The sequence below is a fragment of the Scyliorhinus canicula genome, chromosome 12 (assembly GCF_902713615.1).
Source record: "Scyliorhinus canicula chromosome 12, sScyCan1.1, whole genome shotgun sequence".
Taxonomy (NCBI): Eukaryota; Metazoa; Chordata; class Chondrichthyes; order Carcharhiniformes; family Scyliorhinidae; genus Scyliorhinus; species Scyliorhinus canicula.
Window position 1 is genome coordinate 26,966,732 of NC_052157.1, and position 27,711 is coordinate 26,994,442.

The 27,711-nt window shown below is 46.7% G+C and overlaps 2 protein-coding genes across 3 annotated transcripts in view; one reads left to right on the forward strand and one right to left on the reverse strand.

Moving 5' to 3' along the window:
• Nucleotides 1-27,711, forward strand: part of LOC119974891 (protein FAM227B-like) — a 396,828-nt gene that overhangs the window by 179,434 nt on the left and 189,683 nt on the right. The gene's annotated exons all lie outside the window — the stretch shown is intronic.
• fgf7 (fibroblast growth factor 7) overlaps nucleotides 975-27,711 on the reverse strand; it is a 107,387-nt gene continuing 80,650 nt past the window's right edge. For both annotated transcript variants that reach the window (XM_038813263.1, XM_038813262.1), the window contains exons 3-4: nucleotides 19,484-19,587; nucleotides 975-1,889 (exon numbers count right to left, since the gene is read on the reverse strand). In XM_038813263.1, the coding sequence (XP_038669191.1) occupies nucleotides 1,695-1,889; nucleotides 19,484-19,587 (299 nt within the window). In that variant the 3' untranslated portion in view covers nucleotides 975-1,694. The remainder of the gene's footprint in view (nucleotides 1,890-19,483; nucleotides 19,588-27,711) is intronic.

Below are 27,711 nucleotides of genomic sequence, written 5' to 3' on the forward strand. Positions count from 1 at the left end.
TACACAATGTCTGATGTTCAGTTCCATGTACAGCCATGCAACTAGCCATCAGGTGCTGGATGTAGTGGACAGTTGATCCAATATTGACCATTTTGCCTCACCATCCAAAACAAATTTCTACCCCCTAAGTAACCTTTTATCAAATCCCAATTTCTTCAATGTATTTCTTTATTTTCTCAGTTTCATGCTAGTATATTTGACTGTATTTGACTATCTTTTTTCTGCTATTGACAGTTTTAATTGTGAAGTCTGTAACCGCACAACCAATTTTAATTTGCTCCAGTCACGTTATTGCCTGACTGCAGTATGGCTGGATCTTCTGAATTACTGCTTTGTCATTGCACTTTTTAGTGACATATTGCATGCAGCTGCAATTGTATTGATAGCAACTGTAAGCCATTTACAGATTTACGCGAACAGATATTTCATTACTTGTGGGATTAGACTTTACAAATTTCTCTGCCCAGCAGTGCGTATTGAAGGTGTAAACATGCTCTGTAGCTTACATCTTTCAGAAGGTTCATTACTGCATGTAAACCTCTTGAACAAGCATTACAGTATTTTTATTGGAAACTTGGCAAGCTCACAGGTCGGGAATAGATGGTTTACAACTATTAAATTCCTGTCGTCGTGGGTGGATCATTGCCTTTTGGGAATTGGTTTCTTCTGCTCTTATCTATATAAGTGCAATAAGACCTTAACCAAAAAATTAAAATGGAATAGCTTTCAGTTTAACAAGCTTGTGAGATCAAATTAGGTTGCACAATGGTTTCAATGCTCATTCGCATACTAAAAAGAACAATTGCATTCTATTTTGAACCCAGGGCCAGTTGACTTCAATTGAAAACTTGTCATATTTCATTTTGCCAATGTCAAATGGCTCTGTACTTCCTTTTTTGTAGAGAGAATCTAATGCTAACGTGCTGACCCATACTTTTCACAACTTTAAAATGAATGATCTTGAAAAATCCATGTCGAAAGAATTAATTTTTATTGAGCTGAGCAGCACTGCCGATACTGTAGAATCATTATTTTCACAAGTAATTTACAGCATGGCAAAAATGGTGATCGTCCACAAGATACTTGAACACTCTCCATCTTGTGAAAATCAAGAATACTGCAGTAACTACAAGTTTTCTCTTTAAAAATATTGAATTACAAAAATTAAATGCTGTATGGAAAGCTACACATTCATCACTAGATTCATATATTAGATGATATTTAATTCAACAATAGTCCACAGTGCTTTCTCAAGGGAATAAATGTATCAGTTTGAATGCAAGGTGTCTTAATGTAACAATGATTATCTGGAAAATGTATATAGTACTGTTTAAGTATGAAGTACTATTATCCCCCAAAAAGTATTATTTAAGGAAAGGTTCTATGTACAAGCTCCTTGCACTTCTTTACACATTTGGTTAGATGATCAGTCATACTACTTGCATTCAAATGTTTCTTAGATATAAGTTCAGGAATAAATTTACATAGTTCACCTTTTACATCTGTTGTAACATTGGGTTGCATAGTATACAATCGTGCAAAATTATAAGTACATTTTTATAGCAAAGCGCAAGCCCAGCTTGTTCCAGATGTCAGTAGTATTTTAGCTTGTGTAGTTAGGGTTTCAGTGATACATGTGCAGATACGGAACATCTTTTATTAGTGGAATTGATGTTCTCATTGTGTGTACTTCATTATGATACTGCCATAGGAAGGAAATGAGATGATTTACTTTCTTTCTTTGTCCTTTTTCCTCTAATGGTCATTCCTTTCTGGTTCAAGGCAACAAACATTTTTTGGCCATTATGTGTCCACTTTGCTGAAGAGTACGTATTGTAATTATTTTCCTCTATAAGCTCTCTAAAATTGCAGTCTTCATTGCAGTTCCTCTGTGAAAAAGTGAAAGAAAAAATATATTTATTACTATGGAAGCATTAGCTAGCTTTAGTTGCAATTGATGACGATATTCACATGTTAGTCTTAAATCATCTATTGATTCCATTACTTTGATAATACAAGCGACCTTCGAAAACCAGTAGGTAGGCAGTTAAAATCTCTTGTTTTACCTACCCGCCCTGAAGTTGGCAAAATTTCATTGTGTTATACTGCTGAGCAGCCAGTCAAGGGCACGATCCTCAGGGCCCATTCGCCATGGGCGCAAATCCCGTTATGGCCACAAACTCTCTCGAGAGGGCCATAATGGGATTTGTAGTGGATAGATCTCAGTTTTAGATCTTCCCCACCCCCCGCCGGCGTTGTAATCACTGGCCTTGAACCTGATTCCCATGAATATAAATGTATTTCAATTTCATTGGATGGCTTAACGCCGTTGCTTCCAGGTGCGTTAGATGTCCCCCCACGTGGGAAACACGACTGGTTTTTTAAATCAAAAAACAGCCGTAATGACCATGTTAGGGTGCAGAGGTGCCTGGAGGCCCACAGGTTCAGAGCTGAGGTTGGGCAGTGCAGGGGGCACTGAGAGAGTGCAAACCCTTCTCCATTTGGGAGGAGGGCTTCCCCTTATGTGTGGTCAGGGTGAAGAGGGATGCATGACGGAGAACGCATGGGGATGGGGGAGAATTGGGGAGAGTGCCCCTGATACTTCCATGGTGGAGGGGGGTCACCAGAGGCTTGTGGGGGGGGGGGAGGGGGGGGGGGGGGTCCTCTATGGCTGTTGAGGATGTATATTTTTAGTGCAGATTAGGGAGCCCTTTAAAGATGGCGCCTCGATCTCTGTGTAACTGGGCTTGCAGGCTCTATGAGACTCTGTCCTGCCACAATGGTGGCGCAAAACACACCCTCACCTCACCCAATTTGTTTCTGACAAAGTCTCAGAAGATCGGGACAGAAAGCTTAGCTGTGTTTCTCGGGAGAAACATGGGCCGGGATTCTTCCGTACCCGGCGGGACAGGGATCCCAGCGTGATAGAGTAGCGTGAACCACTCTGGCGTCGGGCCTCCCCAAAGGTGCGGAGAGGGGCCAAGCCCTAACATTGAGGGGCTAGGCCCGCGCCGGAGTGGATGGCGCTCCGCCGGCTGGCGTGAACGGCCTTTGGCGCTATGCCAGCCGAGGCCGAAGGGACTTCGCCGGCCGGAGGAAGTCCGCGCATGCGCTGGCGCGTCAGCGGATGCTGACATCATCCCCGCGCATGCGCAGGGGTCACTTCCGTCTCCGCCATGGTGAAGACTATGGCGAAGGCGGAAGGAAAAGAGTTCCCCCACGGCACAGGCCCGCCTGCCGATCGTGGGCCCCGATCGCGGGCCAGGGCACAGAGGGGGCACCCCTCGGAGCCCGCCCGCGCCTCCTGCTCCTGCCAGTAAGGTAGGTGGTTTGATCCACGTTGGTGGGAGAGGCTTGACAGCGGCGGGACTTCGGCCCATCACGGGCCAGAGAATCGCCGGGGGGGGCCCCTCCGACGGGCGCGCCGCGATTCCCGCCCCCGCCGAATCTCTGGTGGCAGAGACTTCGGGACACGGCGGGGGCGGGATTGAAGCCGGCCCCGGCGATTCTCCCGTCCATGATTTTCAGTCAAATCTGGCACATTGCCTTTTTTTTTAGAAAGCCCCACGCCAAAGCTTTCTTTGCATATGGATGTCGGGTCCCAATGATGTGATTGGCACCTGAGGGTAATTTTAACTCAGGCCCACATGCGGGAGATTTTACAACACTCGGCCAAACTGGGTTAGAAGAGCTTCAGCAACTTAAGATGACGACGTTAAGTGGTTTTCTTTCCTTCGTAGGTCCAGGAGGAACAGTAATATTCCTCCATGCATCCCGGAAAGCCTCAGGCTTCTCCTGATAATGATTATGAATTAATGAAAGAGGAGCTTACATGTATTAGTCATGTGCAGTTAACATGAGATTGGTACATAGTTTATACTACCGACACAGTTCTTGGCAGCTGTAATCTCTATTTTTCAATCTAGCATAAGAAATGTCTGTGTTCCCTGCTGCGTATAAATCGAGAATGAAATTAATTATATGGTTGCTATGATGTGAGTAAATGCACTACTAAGTGTTTTTCTTCATAGAAGCAAGCGGTGTTTGTTGACAGGTTTATTCAAGCATTGATCAGTTCCTTCAGCCAAAATCAGGGTCACTGCACAACTGTTTTAAACAATAGATTGAAACGTCGTACCCAAAAAAAAATCTGTGAACCAGCTACACCATACAATCCTCATACTTTCACCAAGCCTATTGTTTAGTTTGGCTGCCAAGATGTTTCAGGTCTATGCTTGCCCTTGCACTGGATCTTCAGAACACATGTGACCTCTTTCCTCTTTTTAAAAAAAATCACAATTTTGAGACTATTACTCCTGATGTAGGTAATAGGACAGTAAATGAGAAAAAAGTAACAGATTTTTTAGAATTTAGAATTCCTTGATCAAAAGATTAAGGGAGGGAAATTCATTCATTTAGCTACACAGACTTGTGCCAATTCTCAGGAGCATACGGACTATGGGTTGCTACATACGTGACCCACATGGTGTTCTTCTATGACATCAGTGAACGCTGCACATGTTATGTCCCATACCACTGCATGCACCAAGACACATTTCTGCCACTAAGTTGTTAACCACAAGCTAAAATTACCAACTTCTTCCTTTGTGACTGGATTCCTCATTTTGAATCTGTTGTCCAAAACACATGCCAAATTTACCTCTTTAATGAGTTACGAAAAGATTATTATCAATATGCTATTCAGCATCTGTTAGGTGGTTTATGTGTACAAAAACATTTTGGATTCCTATACCATTCTCAATTAGCTGTATCGTGTCTTGTCTCCTATAGTTAAAATTAGTTAAAGATGTCCGTGTTGGATGTGAAAGAACTGCCTTATAAATTGAATGAAAATAGAATCATAGAATCTCTACAGTGCAGAAGGAGGCCATTCGGCCTATCGCATCTGCACTGACCCTCAGAAAGAGCAACCCCCAGGCCCAATCCCTTGCCTTATCCCCATAACGCCACCTATCCATTTTTGGATACACTAAGGGCAATTTAACATGGCCAAGCCACCTAACCTGGATCAATGTAATGTAGTTAGGCTTGGAAAATAATTTAAAGGAACAGACACGTGGGGCTCGATTCTCGATCGCCGACGCCAAAATCGCATTCGGCGAACGGCCAGAGAATCACATTTCCTGACCGAATCGGGGCAATGCCGCTTTTACGATGCTCCGCCCCCTCCAAAGCGGCGTACTCTACGACTCTGCTGCCCCACGTATCGATGGCCTCAGGCCATTAGCTGCGGCCCACTCCCCGATGCTCCGCCCCTGACTGGCTGAGTTCCCGACGGCGCGTAACACATGTGGTCTCATCTGTTGGGAATTCAGCATGGCAGCTGTAGACTCAGTCCAGCGCCGCCACAGTCGGGGAAGGGCCGATCCACGGGCAGAGGGGACATTATTTGGGGTTGGGGCACTGTGGTGGGGCGGTCAGGGGTGCGTGAGCTGGCCAAAGGGGAGGACTATTTCGTGGGCCAGATCCGCGAGCGGCCTCCGCTATGAAGCACGGCGTGGTCGCTGCAGGCCTCTGCCGTGCACATGCGCAGCCATGGACCTGGCAATTCTCCGGGGCATATCAGCAGCTAGAGTCAGGGGCTCTACGCTGCTGTCCTGCTAGCCCCCAGCAAAACGGGGAATCGTTGGCCGTTTTGCGCCAGTTTTTCTCCTGTAAAAGACCATCATTCCCACACCGGTGTGGGGACTTAGCCCCGGAATCGGAGAATCCAGCCCGTGGTTCTTCAGTTAATAGCAAAGCTTAATCCTTCCCTTTAGTATGCAGTAGCTAGTTTGATTCAAAGCGCCAGCATGACTGGTCAAAGAGTAAACAGAATATGCTCATCTAGTTCTGTCTTAAAATTGACCATCAGAATTCTATGTCTAGGTTAGAAATCTGGAATAAAAAACAGAAAATGCTGGAAATACAACAAGTGAGTTGTTCATGTTAGACAAAATAATCTTTTCCTTTCACTGACCGCATGTCTATTGTCTCGCAGTATCAGCTTCTGAGGAGGTCGGGCCATCCAGAGTTGTACCTGCCCCCACCCCTCGCCACCCAAGAGAACCACCTTGGGGGAAAGCACCAAGGAGACAACCGGTGAGGCATCACAACTGTTCCATGCACCTTCCACCAGTGCAGAGATACACACCTCAGAGGGCGACATTAGTGGACATGCTTCTGGGGCAGAATCTGGTTAGCAACATACAGTTGCTGGTGCACATCAGATGGATGCAGGATCATCTGAAGGGCACAGCAGTCTTAGATCTTCTGGATCCCAGGACACAGCTGGGTCCCAGAAGGATGCCGAACCTCAGGGCAAGGTTCTCCCAGAGCTGATGCAATTACAGGACACAGCCGTGAGATGCAGGAGAGATAGTCAGTGACACTCCAGCGACTGCATGGCCGTTTGGCGGAATCCCAAAGGCTGCAGGTGCAGAAGATGGTGCTAACCATGCGTGGCACCGTGGGCTAATACTGCTAGGGTGGCGACCGCAGTGGACAACCTAGAGCACGACGTCCGCGTCTTGAGTGGTGGTGTTCAAGGCATGGCTCAGTCTGTAACGAATGTGGCAGAAGGACCAGGGCATAAGGGACTGGATTGGCATCATGACCCAGTCGCTGAGGGACGTGTCCCAGACGTAGGAGGACATTGCCGAGGCATTGCAGACCATGGCCCAGCCACGGAGGAACATTGCTCAGGGCGTTGACACCATGTTGCAGACGATGGGGAGCCTCCAGGACTAGCAGCGCCAGATGGCTCAGAGGCTCTGGAGATCACCCCAGCTGCCCCTTCGTCCCATGGAGTCCCCCATGGCCCGACAGGCACTGGCAATTAACAGGAAGCACTGGAGCCCAAACTGGGAGCAGGTAACAAGAAGCACTGGAGCCCAACCCGGGTCCTGCCACCAAGGAAATGATGGGCAAAACTGGGAAGAGGGATATGGGGGCTAGGGGAATGGGAGAGCTGGGAAGAAAATGAGAGAGGGGGATTTTGGGTAGGGATGGAATGGGGGGAGAGGGGATGGGGCTTGGAGGGAGGGAAATGGGGAGATGTTGAGCTGACGGACATAGCCTCATCCTTGGAGAATATGGAGATGATGAGGGCCCACCCTGGTCCTCCTAGCATGTTGGATCACTGCTATCACCTATCCTCCATCCTCTGGCTCCTCCACGGCCTCGTCCTCCACCCCCTCCTGAACTGCTTCATTCTCCCCATCCTCAGATGAGGCCTCATGATCCTCTGCCTCCTCCTGTTCCTCCAGCATGTCGCCCTGCTACAGTGCCAGATTGTGCAGGGCACAGCAGTCAACCACAAAGCAGGAGACCCTTTGGGGGTTGTATTGCGAGGCACCGCCAGAGCGGTCAAGTGATTGCAGCAGCCTGGCGCACCATTCAACGAAAGCACGGGTGGCAACGTTGGCCTCATTGTATCGGGTCTCCGCCTCGGTCTCAGGCCTCTGCACTGGCGTCATCAGCCATGACCTCATTAGGTATCCCTTGTTCCCCCATGAGCCAACCCATCATCCTGGGGTGGTCCTTGAAGATATAGCTATCATGCACACTCCCAGGATAGCGGCACATACGTGTATAATTTGGAGGCAGTGGTTGCACACGATTTGAACATCCAGGGAGCGGAGCGCCATCCTTTTAATATAGGGGATTCCCTGATACCCTGGTGCTCACAGGGTGACATGCATGCTATCGCTCGCCCCCTGGATCTTGGGAATCTGGACAATGTTACCAAATCCTGCAGCCTGGGTATCTTGGTGGGCCTGGCCTTGATTGAAGGTGATATAGTCTGAGGCCTGGCATATAGAGCATCCATCACCTCCCAGATGCACCTGTGGGCAGAATACTGTACCTAGTCGAACCCTGGAACGACCCGGTGCCGTAGAAGTTTAGGGCTGTAGTGACCTTCACGGTCACCTGGAGAGGGTATCCTCCTCCTCTATGGGATGCCTCACTGTTTATCTACTGAGACACAGGGCATTATTTACCCCCCTTATTGCGCCCGACTTGGGGTCGCAACAAAGCCATTGAGTCTCACGAGATTTGCAATGCTCAAGACGCCCCGCAAGATTCAACTGAACCTCGTGAGACATCACAATCTAGATCTCACTATCGATGGGTGAGATCCAGATCAGCACATTTAAATGAGCCCAGGTGACATTCAGAATGGCAGGAGCACTGGCATAGTGCCAGGCTGGCAGTGCCAAGGTGCCGGGGTGCTAGGTTGCCTGTGCTAGGGATCAGGCTGGGAGTGCCTTGCCCATAAGAGGTGGGGTGAAAGGGGGCTTGAGGACCCTGGAAGAGCTACGTTTGGTGAAGTGGGGGGTCCGGAGGCCACGGTGGGGTTGCTGGTGGGGGTGTTGAAAGATCGAGGTTCCCTTTTAAAATGGCGCCTGGTTTCACGAGTAGTTTTCCTGCATTGGCAATTTGAGCTCAGGAAATTACTAAAATGTGGCCTCGACAAGGTGGTTCCTCACTGAGGCTGGTGAATAGCGGGATATCACCGAGAAACACCCCGCTAAACATGTCTGAAACCGGACTCTGAATCGTGCATGCAGTCCTCTGCATCATATGGTGTCCACCAGCTAATTGAATGACCAACAATGCTTATACGCCTTGGGCCGTTGCTGGCCTCCTCTTCTGGGTCCAGAGTCTGATGGGGGGCTAGGTCTTCAGGGTATGGGGCAGCGCCCTGCACATGCCGCCTCCAGTCTGTGTTGCTGCTGCTGCCATTTACGGCCTCTGGCCACCTTGGCTGCCACAGGCAACACAAGGGCTGCCGCTCCAGGATCGACACCAGCAAACATTGTTATATGTGGAAAGAATTGGAGAAGGAGAAAGACTGACAATCAGTTAGGGCTTCCATCCGGACCCCTCTAATCCCCAAAATATCCCCCCTTCTCTCAGAGTGCCATCAGTGTTGAGGAAGATGAGGTGCTCTCATAACTAACAAGGCTAATTCCTCATTTGAAATAGCTTTCAACTGTGAAGCTGGAGGCTGTTCACACTCAAATGGAGTGAAATTGAATTTCAGGATAGAATCCGGAGCAAGGCTCTGTCCTGGAAGACTATGATGTGGAGATGCCGGCATTGGACTGGGGTAAGCACAGTAAGAAGTCTTACAACACCAGGTTAAAGTCCAACAGGTTTGTTTCAAACACGAGCTTTCGGAGCGCTGCTCCTTCCTCAGGTGAATGGAGAGGTATGTTCCATAAACATTTATATAGACAAAGTCAGAGATGCCAGACAATGCTTGGAATGCGAGCATCTCCATCTCCATCTCCCCTCAGAATATTCACCCATGTCATCCAACACACGTCAACTGCCCACCATTCCCCCCAACAGACATCAACTACTCTTCGCCCGTCAAACAAACACCAACTGCATAAATCAATAGTTAGATCACAGCTAGGGTATTGTGTACAGACAATAAGACCATAAAATATAGGAGCAGAATTAGGCCATTCAGCCCATCGAGTCTACACCGCAATTTGATCATCCTGATATATATCTCATCCCCATTCTGCCCGTAAGCCCTGGTCCCCTTATTAATTAAGAACCTATCTATCTCCATCTTAACAAGACACTCAGTGACTTGGCCTCCTGCTTACCACATTACAGGAAGGATGTGATTGTACTAGAGTAAATACAGATTACATTTATGAAGATGTTGCCAGGAATATAGCCATGAGAAAAAATTGGATAGGCCGATTTAGAACAGTGGAGGCTGGGAAAATTTAATTGAGGTATATGAAATTATGAGAAGCTTAAATAGAGTGGCTCAGAAGGACGTATTTCCCTTGGAAGAAAGGCCCATAACCAGGGGCATAGATATTTTTAATCGGCAGAAGAATTAAAGTGGAAGTCAAGGTTTTCACCCAGAGAGTGGTGGTGATCTGGAACTCACTGCCTGAAAGATAGAGGAAGGAACCCTCATGTTGGGCAGGATTCTCCGACCCCATGCCGGCGTCAATCCCGCTCCCGCCGTGTCCCAAATTCTCTGCCACCCGAGATTCGGCGGGGTCGGGAATCACACCGCGCCAGTCGGCGGGCCCCCGCGGCAATTCTCTGGCCTGCGATGGGCCGAAGTCCCGCCGCTGACATGCCTCTCCCGCCGGTGTGGATTAAACCACCTCTCTTACCAGCGGGATTGGTGGCGCGGGCGGGCGTCAGGGTCCTGGGGCGGGGGGCGATCTGATCCTGGGGGGTGCCCCCACGGTGGCCTGGCCCGCGATCGGGGCCCACCGATCGGCGGGCAGGCCTTTGCCGTGGGGGCACTCTTTTTCTTCCGCCTTCGCCATGGTCTTCACCATGGCAGAGGCTGAAGAGACCCCCTCCCCTGCGCATGCGCCGGGATGACGTCAGCAGCCGTTGATGCTCCGGCGCATGCGCGGACTTACGCCGGCTGGCGAAGTCCTTTCGGCCCCGGATGGCGTGGCGCCAAAGGCCGTTCACGCCAGCCGGCGGAGCGGTAACCTCTCCGTCACCGGCCTAGCCCCTCAATGTGAGGGCTTGGCCCCTAAAGGTGCGGAGACGTCCGCACTTTTGGGGCGGCCCGATGCCGGAGTGGTACACGCCGGGACCCCCTGCCCCGCCGGGTAGGAGAGAATCCTGGCCCATATCTAAAAATACTTGGATATGCATTGGAAGAGTGGTAATTTACAGGGCTACTGGAAATTAGGATCACACCTGGATAGTTGTTTTTTTCTGCCAGTTTAGACATGATGAACTGACTAGCATCTTCTGGGTCCTAAATTTTCTATGTTTTAATGTAACTGCTGATGAGTCTTCCGATAACTACCAGCTACCCAGATCCCCAACAAACATTAACTATCCCAAACTCCAAACAATATTAACTCCCACCCTTACAAACACCGCATGCCCCCACTTCCCCCAACTATTCTCAATCACAATCAGGACTTGCTATGAGACATAAACTGTTAATATTTTTCTAATTCCCAGTGTAGTGATATCATAGTTGTGTTGTAATTCACCGACTATTCACTTGGAGTCTTATTAGTATGTAAGTGAAGGTTAGAGTCAGGTGACCTCAGACTGACTAGGGAGCTGGGAGAGAGATAATAGTTTGTGCATGTTGATACTGTTGTTCATCTGTTGGTTTGTATATATATGACCCACAGTTAATGTTAATAAATCGTTTATAGCTTTAGCCACAAGTGTTCTTGTAATATAAATCAGGCCATCTGACAAGAACATTACATGGTACCAGGTTTGGATGATATTAAACACTGAGAAAAACCTATCAACCTGTCACGTGGTCCACAGAGATTTTCAGATTTTGCAGATTGCAAGAATGAACCACATGGAGTCGTTGAAGCCACCAATGAGTCTCACGTTTTATACTAATGTAGACAGCAACTGGTTGTGTTTAAACAACAATTTAATCTGTTTCGTACTGCACTAAATTTAGGCGATCATTCAGATACGCGTAGGGAAGAGATGTTGCTAACAGCGGCAGGGCCCGAAGCAATTGGTGTTTAATACGTTTAAATTTGCAAACAATGAAGATAGTAAAAATTTTAGCAAAGTAATTTGAAGATTTGATGAACAGTGCAGCCCCAGAAATAGTGAAATGTATGAACGCTATGTGTTTAGATCATGTTTACAGAAGACAGGAGAGTCCATAGATCATTTCATCACTGATTTAAAGTTAAAAGCTGAAACCTGTAATTTGTTTGCGGTGGAATCTGCCATGATTCGGGACCAGATTGTGTTTGGTGTGAATGAAAATAAGCTGAGGGAACGGTTGCTGTCTTTGCAAATAGTTAAGATTTTTCAGGCTCACAAGCTAGCAGTACAACACAGCATTTTGAAATGTTTCTCATAATGGCGGCATCTTCTTTGTGGAAAGCACTCGGTTGCCGCCATTTTTGCAGAAAAGGCAGGAAACTTTAAAAAAAGGCAGGAAATTTCCTGCAGCTCCTCAAACACCAATGGACAGGTTAAAGAGCAAGGCAAAGTATTTCTGTGTTGTGGTGAATGTAACTCCGTAATTCACACTGTATTGTGTATACATGAGACCATGCATGTATAAGCGCAGTTGCGTTGCCCGACCACTAGGGGGAGTAGCGCTGGGAATGCTTAGGAGTTTGCACAGGGCTCCACCCGTGGCTCTGCCCACGACTCCTCCCCTGGACTGCTGTATAAATACCAATGCTCAGAGCCAGTCGTTCAGTTCATCGAGAGTTCAACGCGGAACAGGCTGGCTCTGTTGTAAGTAGATTAAAATCACTGTTCATATCTTAAAGCACGTGTCTAGTGAATTGATGGTTCCATCAATTTAACCCACTTAAGAAACAGTCAGGATCAATCATGGAATCAGCCCTCAAGCCTGAGCGACTGGAACTCGACCCACAGGATGCAGAGGCAAAAGACATTTTTTCTCATTGGCTGCGGTATTTTAAAGCCTACCTGGCAGAAGGAAGCACAGCCGAAACAACAGAGGAGCAGAAACTGAGCCTACTGCACGCGAGGGTGAGCCACAGAATCTCTACTCAACTAAACTGCGCCGGTTCGTATACTGAAGCCCTAGCGCTACTCGACAAAATGTATGTAAGGCCTGTAAATGAGGTCTACGCGTGACACGTGTTTACTACTCGCCACCAGCGGCCTACGGAATCGCTCGCAGAATTCCTGAGAGAGCTTAAAACTTTATCTAGTGACTGTAATAACCAGGCGGTTACCGCGGCAGAACATAGAGAACTTGCTGTACGCGATGCCTTTGTTGCGGGCCTTAGGTCAAATTACGTGCGCCAGCGACTGCTGGAAAAGGGGGCCCTAAATCTTGAAGCGACTGTTGAACTTGCTACCACTATAGAGGTCTCCTTCCGCAGCCTCACCTCGTTCCCCGCGGACCCCGTGACCCCGTCATGGGCCCCCGACCAGCGAGTCTCCCCCAGGCCTGCGCCGTGCGGCCGCCCAGCCACAATGCTGCCCCAGCCTGCCACTTTTGCGGCCAGAATCAGCACTCGCGGCAGCACTGCCCGGCCTGCAACGCGACCTGCAGCAGCTGTGGGCGAAATGGACACTATGCCTCTAACCCTCTCATGGCTCAAAGCACTCTTTCCCTGAATTCACAGGCCTGCAGGCCCCGAAATGCTGTAGCCTCTAGCCCCCACCCGACATGTGCGACTCATGGGGGCGGCCATCTTGGAAATCCTCCTCCATGCGGCTGGCCATGTGCGACTCATGGGGGCAGCCATCTTGGCAATCTTCCTCCATGCGGCCTGCCATGTGCGACTCATGGGGGCGGCCATCTTGGGATCCATCCCCTCAGGGCCGGTGCTAGGAATTGCGGGCCCAATTAGAAAAGTGATGGCGGGGCCCCTACTCTACAAAAGTAAAAATTTATGTATGTTTATATTTTGTGTAGTATGCTCGTCTTTAACCAAAAAAAAACATTAAATGCTTGATATACTAAAATTTTGAAACTTACTTACTCGGGCGGAAGGATTTGGCGGCGCAGGGCTGAAGGATTTGTTGACGGTAATGCGGTACGTTCCCCAAAAGTAAAAACTACCCTATAGTTCCTCTTAGAATACAGAAAAGGCTTCAAACGGTAACTCTGTCGCCACTGGCACGGGGCCCCCTTAAGGTGCGGGGCCCAATTTGATGAAATTGGTCAAATAGGCTTAAAACCGGCCCTGCATCCCCTTCAAACTCTGAAACTCATCTCGCCGACTACGAACTCAGAGGGCAGTCATCAAGGGGCCACTCCAGCACAGCTGATCAAGCCGCTGACTACCCGCAACTCAGCGCAGTCACTCTGGACCAATCGCGCCCGAAGCATCTGCGAAACTCGATGACAGAGGTCCAGATCAACGGGTACAGCACGCCATGCCTTTTCGACTCCAGGAGTACTGAGAGCTTCATACAGCCAGATCTGGTAAGACTCTGTTTGCTCCCCGTTTTTCCCGTGCGGCAAACTATCTCTCGCGCTTCAGGCTCCCACTCTGTCCAGATCCAGGGGCGCACCGCCGCGACACTCATAATCCGAGGCGCTAGCTATGCAAAATTTCAACTCTACGTCTTGCCCGAACTCTGCGCGCCACTCTTTATTAGGCCTAGACTTTCAATGTAACCTTAAGAGCCTCACCCTCAGCTTCGGCGGGCCCCTGCCCCCACTCACTATCTGCAGCCTCGCCATGCTGCGAATCTCCCCCCCTCCCAACTTTGCCAATCTCACACAGGACTGTAGACCCGTAGCCACTCGCAGCAGGCGGTACAGCCTGCAGGATAGGGTGTTCATCAGATCGGAGGTCCGAAGGCTTCTCAGTGAGGGAATCATAGAGGCCAGCAACAGTCCCTGGAGAGCTCAGGTGGTGGTCGTGAAGACCGGGGAAAAATTCCGTATGGTTGTTGACTATAGTCAGACCATAAATAGGTTTATGCTCCTTGATGCGTATCCCCTCCCCAGGATTGCAGACATGGTAAACCAGATCGCCCAGTATCGGCTCTTTTCCACGGTGGATCTGAAGTCTGCATACCACCAGCTCCTAATCCGCCCGGAGGACCGCCACTACACGGCATTCGAGGCCGATGGCCGTCTCTTCCATTTCTTCCGGGTCCCCTTCGGCGTCACTAACGGGGTTTCAGTGTTCCAATGAGCAATGGACCGAATGGTGAACCAGTACGGGCTACGGGCCACGTTTCCGTACTTGGACAATGTCACTATCTGCGGCTATGACCAGCAGGGCCACAACGCCAACCTTTACCGTTTTCTCCAGACGGCTCAGAAATTAAACCTCACTTATAACAAGGAGAAATGCGTTTTCCGCACAACCAGACTAGCCATCCTCGGCTATGTCATGGAAAACGGAGTCCTGGGCCAGACCCGGACCGTATGCGCCCCCTCTTAGAACTCCCCCTCCCTCATTGTCCCAAGGCCCTCAAACGGTGCTTGGGTTTCTTTTCCTACTACGCCCAGTGGGTCCCTCAATATGCGGACAAAGCGCACCCACTCTTTAAGGCCACACTATTTCCCCTGTCAGCTGAGGCGCGCCAGGCCTTCAACTGCATCAAGGAGGACATTGCCAAGGCGGCCATGCGGGCGGTGGATGAATCCACTCCATTTCAGGTTGAGAGCGACGCCTCAGAGGTAGCTTTAGCAGCCACCTTAAATCAGGCAGGAAGGCCAGTTGCATTTTTCTCCCGTACCCTCTCCGCTTCGGAACTCCGACACTCGGCAGTCGAAAAAGAAGCACAAGCCATTGTGGAGGCTATTCGTCACTGGAGGCACTACCTCACAGGTAGTAGGTTCACCCTCATCACCGACCAACGATCGGTTGCCTTTATGTTTGACAACTCGCAAGGGGCAAAATTAAAAACGATAAAATCCTGCGGTGGAGAATCGAACTCTCCACCTATAGCTACGATATTAAGGATCGACCGGGGAAGCTCAACGAGCCCCCAGATGCCCTATCCCGCGGGACATGCCCCAGCGCGCAGATCGACCGCCTGAAAGTCATCCACAACGACCTCTGCCACCCGGGGGTCACCTAGCTCGCCCACTACATCAAAGCCCGAAATCTGCCTTTCTCCACTGAGGAGGTAAAAGCCGTCACCTGAGACTGCCCGATCTGTGCGGAGTGCAAACCGCACTTCTGTAGACCAGACAGGGCCCACCTGGTCAAGGCTTCTAGGGCCTTTGAATGCCTCGCGATCGATTTTAAAGGGCCACTCCCCTCAACTAACAGGAACGTTTACTTCTTAAACGTCGTAGACGAGTTCTCCCGCTTCCCATTTGCTATCCCGTGCCCCGACATGACCTCCCACACAGTCATTAGGGCCCCGCATAGCATCTTCACCCTGTTTGGTTTCCCCAGCTACGTGCACAGCGACCGGGGTTCGACCTTCATTAGCGACGAGCTGCGTCAGTACCTGCTCGACAAGGGCATCGCCTCGAGCAGGACTACCAGCTACAACCCCAGGGGGAACGGGCAGGTGGAGAGGGAGAATGCGACGGTCTGGAAGACCGTCCTACTGACCCTCCGGTCCAGGAATCTCCAAGTCTCCCATTGGCAGGAAGTCCTCCCAGAAGTGTTCCACGCTATTAGGTCCCTCTTATGCACAGTGACCAATCAGACCCCTTACGAGAGGCTCTTCAGTTTCTCCAGGGGCACAACCACGGGGATCTGACTACCAACATGGCTGAAGACACTGGGCCCTGTGCTCCTGAGGAAGCACGTCAGGGTGCACAAAACCGACCCCCTTGTTGAGAAGGTGCGCCTGCTTCACTCCAACCCCCAGTACGCCTTCGTCGAGTTCCCTGATGGCCGTCAGGACACCGTATCCCTCTGGGAACTTGCACCCGCCGGGTCCAGCATCCCCTCTATCACTACAGATGCACCACTCACCCTACACCCCATCCAGCCGCCCCCTCGCGCTCCCGAGCCCACTAGCTCGCTCCACCTGTTACGCGCGCCCACACCGGCTAACCCCCAGCGCTCTCAGTCCCCAGTCGAACCAGACGGGTATGGAGCTCGGACGAGATCTTCCCTGGAGTCCGCCATCGTACCCCAACCCACAACACCCGTCCAGCCACCGCAAGAGGCTGCAACCCCGGTGCTCCGCAGATCGCAGCGGACAGTCCGACCACCGGACAGACTCAATTTATGAACCACCACCCCCGCCGGACTTGATTTTTTTTGTAGGGGGTGAATGTGGTGAATGTAACTCCGTAATTCACACTATTGTTATATACATGAGACCATGCATTTGTAAGCGCAGTTGCATTGCCCGACCACTAGGGAGAGTAGCGCTGGGAATGCTTAGGAGTTTGTACAGGACTCCACCCTTGGCTCTGCCCACGACTCCTCCTCCTGGACTGCTGTATAAATACCAATGCTCAGAGCCAGTCGTTCAGTTCATCGAGAGTTCAACGCGGAACAGGCTGGCTCTGTTGTAAGTAGATTAAAATCACTGTTCATATCTTAAAGCACTTGTCTAGTGAATTGATGGTTCCATCATGTGTAAAGGATGTGGTCAAAGGCACAAATAAAGTCAGCATCCAGCGTTTGGCAAGTTTTGGTCCAGGTACAAAGGAAAAAATCACTTTGCTCAGAATTATTCCTTCAAACTCAACCCCAGATCAGTCAGCAGTGGAAGACACTATCTCCAGTGATGAAACATCATTGTTTGTTGGAGTAATAACAGAGAAGAATAATTTTTTGGAGACGTCAAAAAAATTCACCAGCACTTAAAAAATGCAAGCTGATACTCCATTTAAAATAAATACGGTTGATGAGGAAAAATGGCTGCTACCATTTGAAGTGAAGGATACATTGGTCCAATCACAGTTGGACACTGGTGCCAAAGCCAATTTAATCAGCATGACTGATTTTTTAAAATCAAAAAATTCAGCCAATTAGAAGAAATCACAAAATATCTCTGAGAGATTATAATGGTTCAAGCATTAAATGTTATGATGCTTGTTCCATGAGTGTGGTGGTGAAGAACACAGTTTATTCCATCCCATTCTATATTGAATCTGAGGGCTTGGATTCATTATTAGGTGATCAGTCTTGTGAAGAATTAGGTTTAGTGCAGTTGGTAAATAGCATCCACAAAGGATTGGATCAACACTCCTACGATTCTGAGAATATTATCAGCAAATTTAGCGATGTGTTCACAGATTTTGGTGCGCTACCATTCACCTAAAAGATACAACTCAAAGAGGACGCAATACCGGTGATACATGCACCAAGAGGAGCATCACCAAGATGTCATTGGGATCGCCTCAAAAAGGAGCTAGACAGAATGATAAAATTAAAAGTAATCAGAAAGGTAGAAGAATCTACCGATACATTTATAGTTTTAGCTACAAGTATTCTTGTAATATAAATTAGGCCATCCGACAAGAACATTACATCCAGTGTCTGGAGTTGTTCACCTGAGAACTCTTATCGAGTCTCAGGTAAGAAACCTTCAAGTATGACTGATTACTTAAAAGAACAGCCCAAGAATAACTGAAATCCTAGTTTGGACAAGGCAGCTGGGAGTCCCTGACTATTTGTTGAATTTGACTGGCATACAGCAAAGGACAGAAAGATGATGGCACTTCTGTCTTACAATTTTGAAAAATTCAAAGATTTCAGGGATCTGCTAGAGAGCACGAGAAATGCTTTACTTAGAAATTGCATTTCTTGGGATAATTTTGCAAGAGTTAGCATGTCTAAAGGATAATCCTCCTCATACCAGGAATTAGTCCAGTGAACCTTTGTGGCACTTCCTCTCGGGCAAGGTGACTAAAATTGTATACTGCTTCATGTATGGGACACGGTTGAATGGTCTCGTCACGCACAACGTGTTACGCAACGAGGCCGTTAAATCACGCAAGATTTACGATGCTCAGGACATTGCACAATGAGATATTGCGAGATGTCGGGACCTGGATCTCGCCCTCAAAGACTCCGAGAAACACCCCGCTATTCTCACTCAAAATCGTGCACATCAAGGTCCTCCATAATTGTAGAATACTTGTTTACATTTATTTATTTATTATAAATTTAGAGTACCCAATTATTTTTTTCCCAATTAAGGGACAATTTAATGTGGCCAATCCACCTACCCTGCACATCTTTGTTTTGTGGGGGTGGAACCCATGCAGACACGGGGAGAATGTGCAAACTCCACACGGACAGTGACTCAGGGCTGGGATTCGAACCCGGGTCCTCAGCATGGCCTATCCTGGGCGGCTGCCTCTCGAACTTCCCCGGAGACTAACTTGGAGAAGAGCTCCGAGGATGCCGCCGTAATAGTCTCGGGACAGCTGTCATCCCCACCCTCCACCAGTGCAGATCCACCCACGTCGGTTGGAAATGTAAGTGGACAGGCTTCTGGGGCACAATCTGGTGAACACCACACTGCAGCTAGTGTTCATCAGATGGAGGCAGGAACCCCCAGGCGAGACAGCAGTTGGAGGGCTGCTGGATCCCAGGACCCAGCAATGCTAACCACTGTGCCACGTGCTGCCCCTCTGTTTACATTTACACACAAATCCATTTATGATAAGGGCTAATATACTGTTTGCTTTCCTAATTTCTTGCTTTATCTGCATGTTAATGTCATGTGATTCATCTACAAGGACACCCAGATACAACTGAATATCAACATTTAAAATATATTCTTCTTTTCTATTTTTCCTTTCAAATTGTATAATTAACATCTCTGTAAATTATGGATGGAATTAATGGCTACTTAAGGGCCTCCTCCCACCATGGCTGGGATTTTTTCCATGGAGGGTTGAGCCATCATTGCGTTCCCTCACAGCCTTCTATCCCATCTAACTTTGTATCATCAGCAACCCTGGATGCATTAAACTTTTCCTTGGTGGCACTATGTCCCCAAGACTGTAGGAATTCCTATTTAAGAACATTAATGTTAAAGGATAATTAAAAATGTGTATGACTGATAATTAATAAGTGTGATGTTTTGTGTACAGGCTTACCTTGCTATATAACTTTCCAGATTTGTTCATTGCTAGGAAATAGTCACTTTCTACGCCTCGGATTGCAACCACTCCAACAGACACAGTTCTGATTTCCAGAATACCTGTAATAGATTACAATGCCATCTTTAACCAATTCACACCAATCACTTTGAATTATTAATTATTGAAGGAAGACAGTTCTCGTTTGCTGTTAGTCAGTTTCAACTTGGAGGTTTTGGTTCAGAATTATTACATACCTGGGATAACTTATTAAAAAATCATCAGCAGACAGAATTCCACATATGTATGACAGATTTTGAATTTCCATAAGTATGACCTCTACACTAACATTAGTTGCTGAAATGTATGTCTGTGTTATGATCAACAAGATAGAGGTTGAATTTCAAGCTTCCCATGGTTTATCCTCGAAGAACTTTAATAAGCATATCCTATGATCTTGGGACACCTCTGACCTAACCGTGTCATATATGTTTCATGGGAAATATAACAGCTTCACCTAGTATAACCAGAAATAATGATGTGTTATGGACATGGTGCAGGCAATTCTATATTTTTAAAACTAAAATGTTAGTACCCTAGATGAAACACATGGTTGTATTTCATGAAACGCAACTATGTCATGTGTTTCGTCTTAGTCAGAAAATTCTTGTGAATTATTGAAATAAATTAGCCAAATAATTTGAGTTGTGGATATGAAGGATGTGCTGTTATTAATATTCAAACATAATCCTGTGCATTCATTTAAAGAATATACTGTGCAAAAAATTGGTAAGAAACTAATATGCTACAAAATAAATGATCTACAAATTATCCTGTGGGTATAAACGTGAGTCCTTTAAACATTTTAAATGATACATTATTAATTCACTGTAAATAAGATTAAATAATCAAAAGTTTCATTATTTTAAAAGGCATTCATACATTAATGTAACATTTCTTGTACTTTGTTTGAATCCAGTATGGGTGTAAAGACGAGTTCTATTGTACAAACAATGCAAATATTTTTTTTTTTTAAAAAGCAGAGGTTTTTTGAGGCCGTTTTTTAATGACAGAGTGAGATTGATACTTGATAAGTAAGGGGGTCAAAGGTTATTGGGGGTAGGTGGGAATGTGGAGTTGAGGTTGCAATCAGAGCAACAATGACCTTAATGAATGGTGGTGCATGCACAAGGGGCCGAGTGGCCTACTCCTGCTTCTAATTCATATGTTTGTATGTTAAAAATCAAAATATAAAAAGAGTTAAAACAGCGATCTGGTTATGTGAACTGCATTTTATATGCATTGCAGCTTGCCACACTTAAAATATTTAATATAATTACAGCAAAATGATCAATGAATAAGATATTACATTTTAGTAATCCTAGTTTTAATAGTATTCAATATCAACTACTAGAATCACAAGAGTGATTGCATTACAGGATACAACTTGTAAAGTTATTTTCTATTTTTTTTATTAGTAAATACATGATATCTGTAAAATTCCTTTGGCAAAATTTTAACATGCTTTTCTGAATATGATTATCAACTTCATGGCAACAGTGGTGGGAAGTGCCAGATTTTTTTTCAAATTCGGCAGCTAGTGTTTGAATCAAATTCTCCCAGGATGGATATAGGGTGGGATTCTATGGCCGCGCTCGCCCGATGATACAAAGTTAGATGGGATAGAAGACTGTGAGGGAATGCAGAGAATCCCACCCGAGGTCAATGGACTTTTCCATTGTCTGCGTCTCGCCCATGGCGATCTTGCGACGGGTGGGGCAGAAGAATCCAGCCCATAGTGTGGGCCAAAGGAAGAGCTAACATCCCTTTTGCTCTTCCCGAAAACCTTATCCCAACTTCAGAAAAGGATCTTTCCTGCACCTCTGTATAAATATTCCATTTACCTGACCATTCACCTTTTTCACCTTTCATAATAAGATTGTCAAATTATAGATAGCTGTCATGTAAAGATGCTTGATTAAGAGATGGTACAACCAATAAATCAGCACTTGTTTCAAATCTGTAGCTAACACACTGCCATCCACGTGCTGCATGAAATTACACTGATATTTTTCAGTCTTTCTTTTTCAGAGTAACTCTGTTTTACTTGCTTTCTAGGCACAAAATAAGGGAAAAAGGGTCTAGTACTGGAGGTTTACATCCCACATTCCTAGGCTATGTGAAATAAGTCCAATGCTGTACTGAATTGGATGGTGGTCATTTTATACAGACCTCTTCTGGTAGAATCCTTACCCATGCTAAAAGCGGCCTAATACCCGTTGAAGGTCCTGGTTCAGAATTGGTCAGAAACCAAGTGGCACATCTCCTGGGCATTCAGTTTATTGGTCAGTGCTTCTTCAGTCTAACTAGTGGACCTTAACGTGGGGTCCATCAATCAAATATCTTCATGTCGAGCCAAAAATTTGTTTATCAAGTGTAATCCACTTGTTCTATTATCATTGTTAAATTTGAAGTGATATTTCAGATGAACTTTACTTGTATGTTTTAGTATCTTCTGTGTTAAGCTTTCAATTGCCTCTTTTCTGAGTTCAAAAGGCCTAGGGCTGGATTCTCTGACTATGTCTGCAGGATCCATCTGGTCTTATGACCAAAACGTTGATGCTGCCCCCGCCTGATGGAGGGCTAGAAACCGCACCACATAAAGCCCCCGGCTTTACCTGCCATTTCAGACGCAGAATGACCAGGTCCATGGCCGTGCATGTGCACGGCGGCAGCCTGTGGCGGCTGTACCATACAACATGGCAACGACTGCCACGGACTCAGCCTGTCAAAAACTGCCCCCCTGTAGCCCTCCCCGCCACCCTGGACCACCACCCCAACAGTCCCCCCAGCCCCCGCCAAAGCCCCACTTGCCAGCAGAATGGCTCCCCTCATCCCCCCCCCCCCCCCCGGACTGGCAGTGCTGGACACAGTCCTTAGCCGCCACGGCAGGTTAACGAAAATTGAGAGGACACGTGTCCCATGCCCTCAGGAAGTCAGCCAATCGGAGGCGGAGCATCAGAGGAGGGCCTCAGGTGACATCCTGAGGCCATCCCAATGCCGTTTCTGAGGGGGCGGAGCATTGGAACAATAGCACAACCCCATTTTTGGTGTAAAAATTGATTCTCCGGTCGATCGCCGAACGCAATTTCGGCGATCAGAGAATCCTGCCCCTAGTCTTTAGAATCATTGTTTAAACCTAAATGCCTGATACACATTGTGTTCTGGTCTTTCCCTCAGGAGTGGCAGCAGAATAAGGCCCTTAATTGGGCACTAATTCCCACTTGTTTACACAATTGGGCTACAAATAGGCCTCACCCTGCCCACTTAACCTCTTCCCCGCCACCTGTAAAATCCTGGAGGGGTGTGGATGGGTGAACCAGTGACATGCATGCCACCAATGGCATGGTGTCCTTATTTATGCGTCCATCCATCTATTTTCTTGCTATGGGGTGGCCTGTACAGTTCAGCCAACCAGAACTCGAAGCACTTTGTTTATGACTTCCTCCGAATACTTTAGCTATGTTGTTTGATATAGTTTAGTTTGTTGCTTTTTATTGGTTGCGGCTTCCAAGATTTACAAGTTCATAAGATATAGGAGCAGAATTAGGTAATTTGGCCCATCGGGTCTTCTCCACCATTCGATCATGGCTGATATATTCCTCATCCCTATTCTCCTACTTTCCCCCGTTACCCTTGATCTTTATATTATTCATGAAATCACCTTATTGATCATGAACACCATATTTGTGCTTGGGGTGCTGTTACCTCAATGCTACAGACCAAGAGCTGGATGGTGAAATCAGCCAGAGTAGTTCTTTCTCAGAACACATGAACTAGCAGCAGTAGTAGGCAATTTAGTCTCTTGAGGCTGCTCCACCTTTCAATACGATCATGGTTGATTTAATCCAGTCCTTAACTCCACTATCCTGCCTGTTCTCCATAACCCTTCACCCCATTACTAATTTAAAAAAATTCTAACTCCTTAAATTGGGGCGGCACTGTCCCGCAGTGGTTCGCAGTGATGCCTCACGGCGCCGAAGTACCAGGTTCGATCCCGGCCCCGGGTCACTATCCATGTGCAGTTTGCACATTTTTCCCGTGTCTGCGTGGGTCTCACCCCCACAACACAAAGATGTGCAGGGTAACTGGATTGGCCACGCTTAATTGGAAAAAATTAATTGGGTACTCTAAATTTTAAAAACAACTGCTCCTCCTTAAATGTACTCACTGCCCCAGCACCCACCAGCGAGTTCCACAGATTCACAACCCTTTGAGAGAAGTAGTTTCTCCTCACTCTGTTTTAAATTTGCTACCTCTTATCCTAAGACTATGACCTCTCGTTCTAGAATGCCCCACAAGGGGAAGCATCCACTCTTGTAGGTTTCCTTTCTTTTGCGCCGTATTTAACATTGGTTAAAATTAAATGTTATCTGCCATTTCACCTACAAATTTTAACTAACTGATTTTGTATCTTCTGAGTTGCCTCCTTTACTTCTATTGTACATTTCAGTTTGGTATTGTCTGTAAATTCAACCAGTTTACATTGAGTTTCTATACCCAAATCATGAATGTAAATTAGAAACAGTAGTTGTCCCAGCATTGGGCCCTGGGGCATCCTGTCGTGCAATCCTCGTCCTGGCATGAATTCTTTAATAGCACTGGTGTTTTCAACTCTTTGACAAATCTCTTATCCATTTCTAAGGTTTCTCTTGAACGCCCAAGTTTTGAGAAATAAGTAGTAGCCTTTTGTGTGGAACAAGTGTTATTTGGAAATCTAAGTACACAAATTTTTTGAATTTTAAAACATTTTTGTAAAACTCAGGTATTCTAAACAGTTAACTTGTGAGAAATTGCTGCTTTATTTGTCTGGACAATTTTATAAATATCACTACTGTCCTGCGTTTACAAAGATTAACTATCTAGTTCCAAAATCATTGTAGAATGCCTCCCTCTTTACAGAGATTGTAATTAACTTCTTTCATATTGTGTTATTGATAGTATAATCATTATATTCCTCTCAGCATCATGTTGGGTAGATTGCTGAGCCTTTAATAGAGGTCTCATTTAGATTTCACATTCTAAATTAGCCTTCAAGTTTAATTAACTGTATCTCTGTCCTGCAAGTTTCATAGCCTTAAGATAGTGTGACTGGACCGTTGCCCATACACCCACTTTCAAAGATTATTAACTGAACATTTGATCTCCCTTTAAAATGTTACCATACTATTACTCTGGTCTTACCATCTTTAAACATCTCTTTAATTTTGTCAGAGAACATGCTGAGTGCGATTCAGTAGACTTGAGTTAAACTCCGCTGAACTGTGTGTTTACTGGGGTGTTTCTCGGTGCCTGCAGAGGCACTTTGTCGTTTTTATGGTGCTCGGTGAGGAACCTGCCGTCAAGTCACTACTTTAAGTCACTGCTTGCGGATCGGGGCGTCATTTTTGAAGGCAGTCTCGATCTTTCGACCTCTCTCAGTGCCTCAGATCACCCCCTCCCCAATTCACCTAACTTACCTCTTCAGGGGTCCTCGAGCCCCCCCCCCCCCTCACCTTACCTCTTATGGGCAAGCCCCCCCCCCCCACTCCCCCCCGTGCCCAACCCCTGTCAGGGCAAACTGGCACCTGGGCATCTTGACACTGCCAGCCTGGCATCATGGCAGTGCCCCTCCAGCCTAGAAGTGCCCCGACCAGCCTGGCAGTGTCGCCTGGGCACCCTGGCAGTGCCAAGGTGGCAGTGCCAATATACCAGGCTGCCAGTGACCAGGTGCCAGGGGATGTACCAGAACACCACTCTGCCCAGTGCCTGACCACCCTGGGGCCTCAACATGCAGTGAGACTCCCCCCAGGTTTAATCATGACTGGTTCACGACTTTGGAAATCAGTACAGGCGCCAGTACTGGCGAGGCTGGTGAATCTCGGGCCTCGGGTAAATCCAGTGAATGCATATTTAAATGAGCCCAATGACATTTAAATGTGCGCGCCTGGATCCCGGCAACGAGAACGAGATCCAGATTGCACGATATTTTGAGGGTCGCAATTCTCGCAAGAGGCCTCTTGTGAGATTCAACGTCCCTCGCAAGATTCAACTGTCTTATCCCAACACCAAGTCAGGCGGGACGAGGCCGCTGAATTGTGACCGACAATTTTCTCATACATCCTCTACTTTAACAACACAAGAATGTTGAAGACGAGAAGAGATTGGAGTGGTGCATCTAGCTAGCTCCAAAGTTCAAATTAATCTTACACCACAGTCTTTAATTTTGCTGAACCACAACTGTTTCAATTATGCTGTATGTTATATGCCATAATCAAAATATTACAATATAATAACGCTCACAGTAAAATGTGGACAGAAATTTAAGCAAGGTATAACTTTTAACAAGTGCCTTACAGAATGTGGCTGATGACCAATGTGGGACTATTAAACTGTGATCAAAAGTATGACTCTTTGAAGATTTTGTTTGATTTTGTAGTAAATTTGGAATATTATATCAGCAGAAATGCCCTTATGAATGCTTACTATCCTAAAAGTATTAATGGCCTTGCTGATTTCCTGCAAAGTTGGCTCAAAATCTCATTGCCTGCAGTTCTCCAAATCAATAGTGTTAGACACCAGATCAGGAATGTAATGTAGTGCATGGTAGGGCAGCTTACTATGCTAAACATTTATGCCAATTTTTGTCTCCACATGCTTGTTGTATATTAAAATAATAAATCAAATGATTTCCTTATTGACTGGCTGGCAAAACTTCAGCCTCAGGTGCTATGAACTGTTCCCAGCCAACTAGAGGCTGTAAAATCCAAGGAAAGGTTAACGTGGAAACAATATGCCCTTGTAGTCAGGTCTTTTAAGAGCAGGGGATATCAATACTATAAATACCAGAAATGTTTTCAAAATAATACATTTAAAGACAAAACTGAAGTTTCCATGTTTCAATAATAGTGAAAATACTAAAACAATTGAAATAGTGGTGAAGATTAATTTTAAAATGAGGATCATTTGTTCTTCTAGTCCAGGGGTGGGCAAACTACGGCCGCATGTGGCCCGCCAAAGGTCTTTATGCGGCCCACCACGATGAAGTCATTAAAAAAAATAAAAAAGAAAAAATTTTTTTTAAAATTTTTTTTTTTTAATTTTAAGGTTAATGGGGGGGGGGGGGGGGGGGGGGGGGGGGCTGATGGGTTACTGGTATAGGGTGGATATGTTGACTTGAGTAGGGTGATCATTGCTCGGCACAACATGTGTTTCATGCGAAGTTTCTACTTTAAAATATTAATTAATAAAAATTAATTGCTTTTTTTTTCTTTAAAAACCTTTTATTTTGGCTATTTTAAATATTAATTATTTTACTTAATATACTATGCGGTCCTTTAAAATTGTGAATTTCTGAATGTGGCCCTTGCACGGAAAAGTCCCATCAAAGTCCACAGACCCCCTCGACGAGCGATAAGATATGGAAGGAGGAGCAGTCAGAGGGTGTCGGAGTCTCTTCGGCTCCGATAAGTCCTTATGGAGCTGATTTGCTGGCTCGTTTAACGTATACCGCGCCAGTGAATGCCGTCAGCGGCAGGAAAAACATGGCGGATGCTCGTTAGAAGGCAACTGAACTACAGAGTTGGCGTCTGGGACCTCAAATGTGTGTTTCCATCCAACTTTGGGCATGTTGATGTGAAGAGAGACGAGAGGGGTCACAACAGGCTGGTTTGGCAATGGAGTCAGAGGATCCAGGGCAGGATTCTTTTGACACACTTTATGAGGGAGCAACTGCCATGAACAAATGTGATCCAGAGGTATTGTTTCATTAGTTGGCCCCAGCCTCGAACTTGGGCTGATTGTTGAAAATTTGAATAAAAATATATTTTTAAAAAACACCTAAGTGGGGGCTACCCCAGTCACTGCGATTGCCGGGGTCCTGTGTGAAAATAAAACTCTTGCTCGTCTCGTGTCCATCAAGCCGGATGGCTGTTTCTTGAGCCCCCATTTAACCATCTGCACGGCCCTCTTTGCCAAACCATCCAAAACCTGATGGTGCGGGACAGTCCGGGAGTGAAGAATCCTATTGCTCTTCACAAAAGTGGCAAATTCCTCACTCGTGAAAGAGGCCCCGTTATCGATCACAAGTGCCTCTGGGATTCCATGGTGGAAAGGGAAACGCACAATCACTCAATGGTCGCCCGGGAGATGATTGCACCATCTTTTTTATAATCTTTATTATTGTCAGAAGTAGTCTTACGTTAACA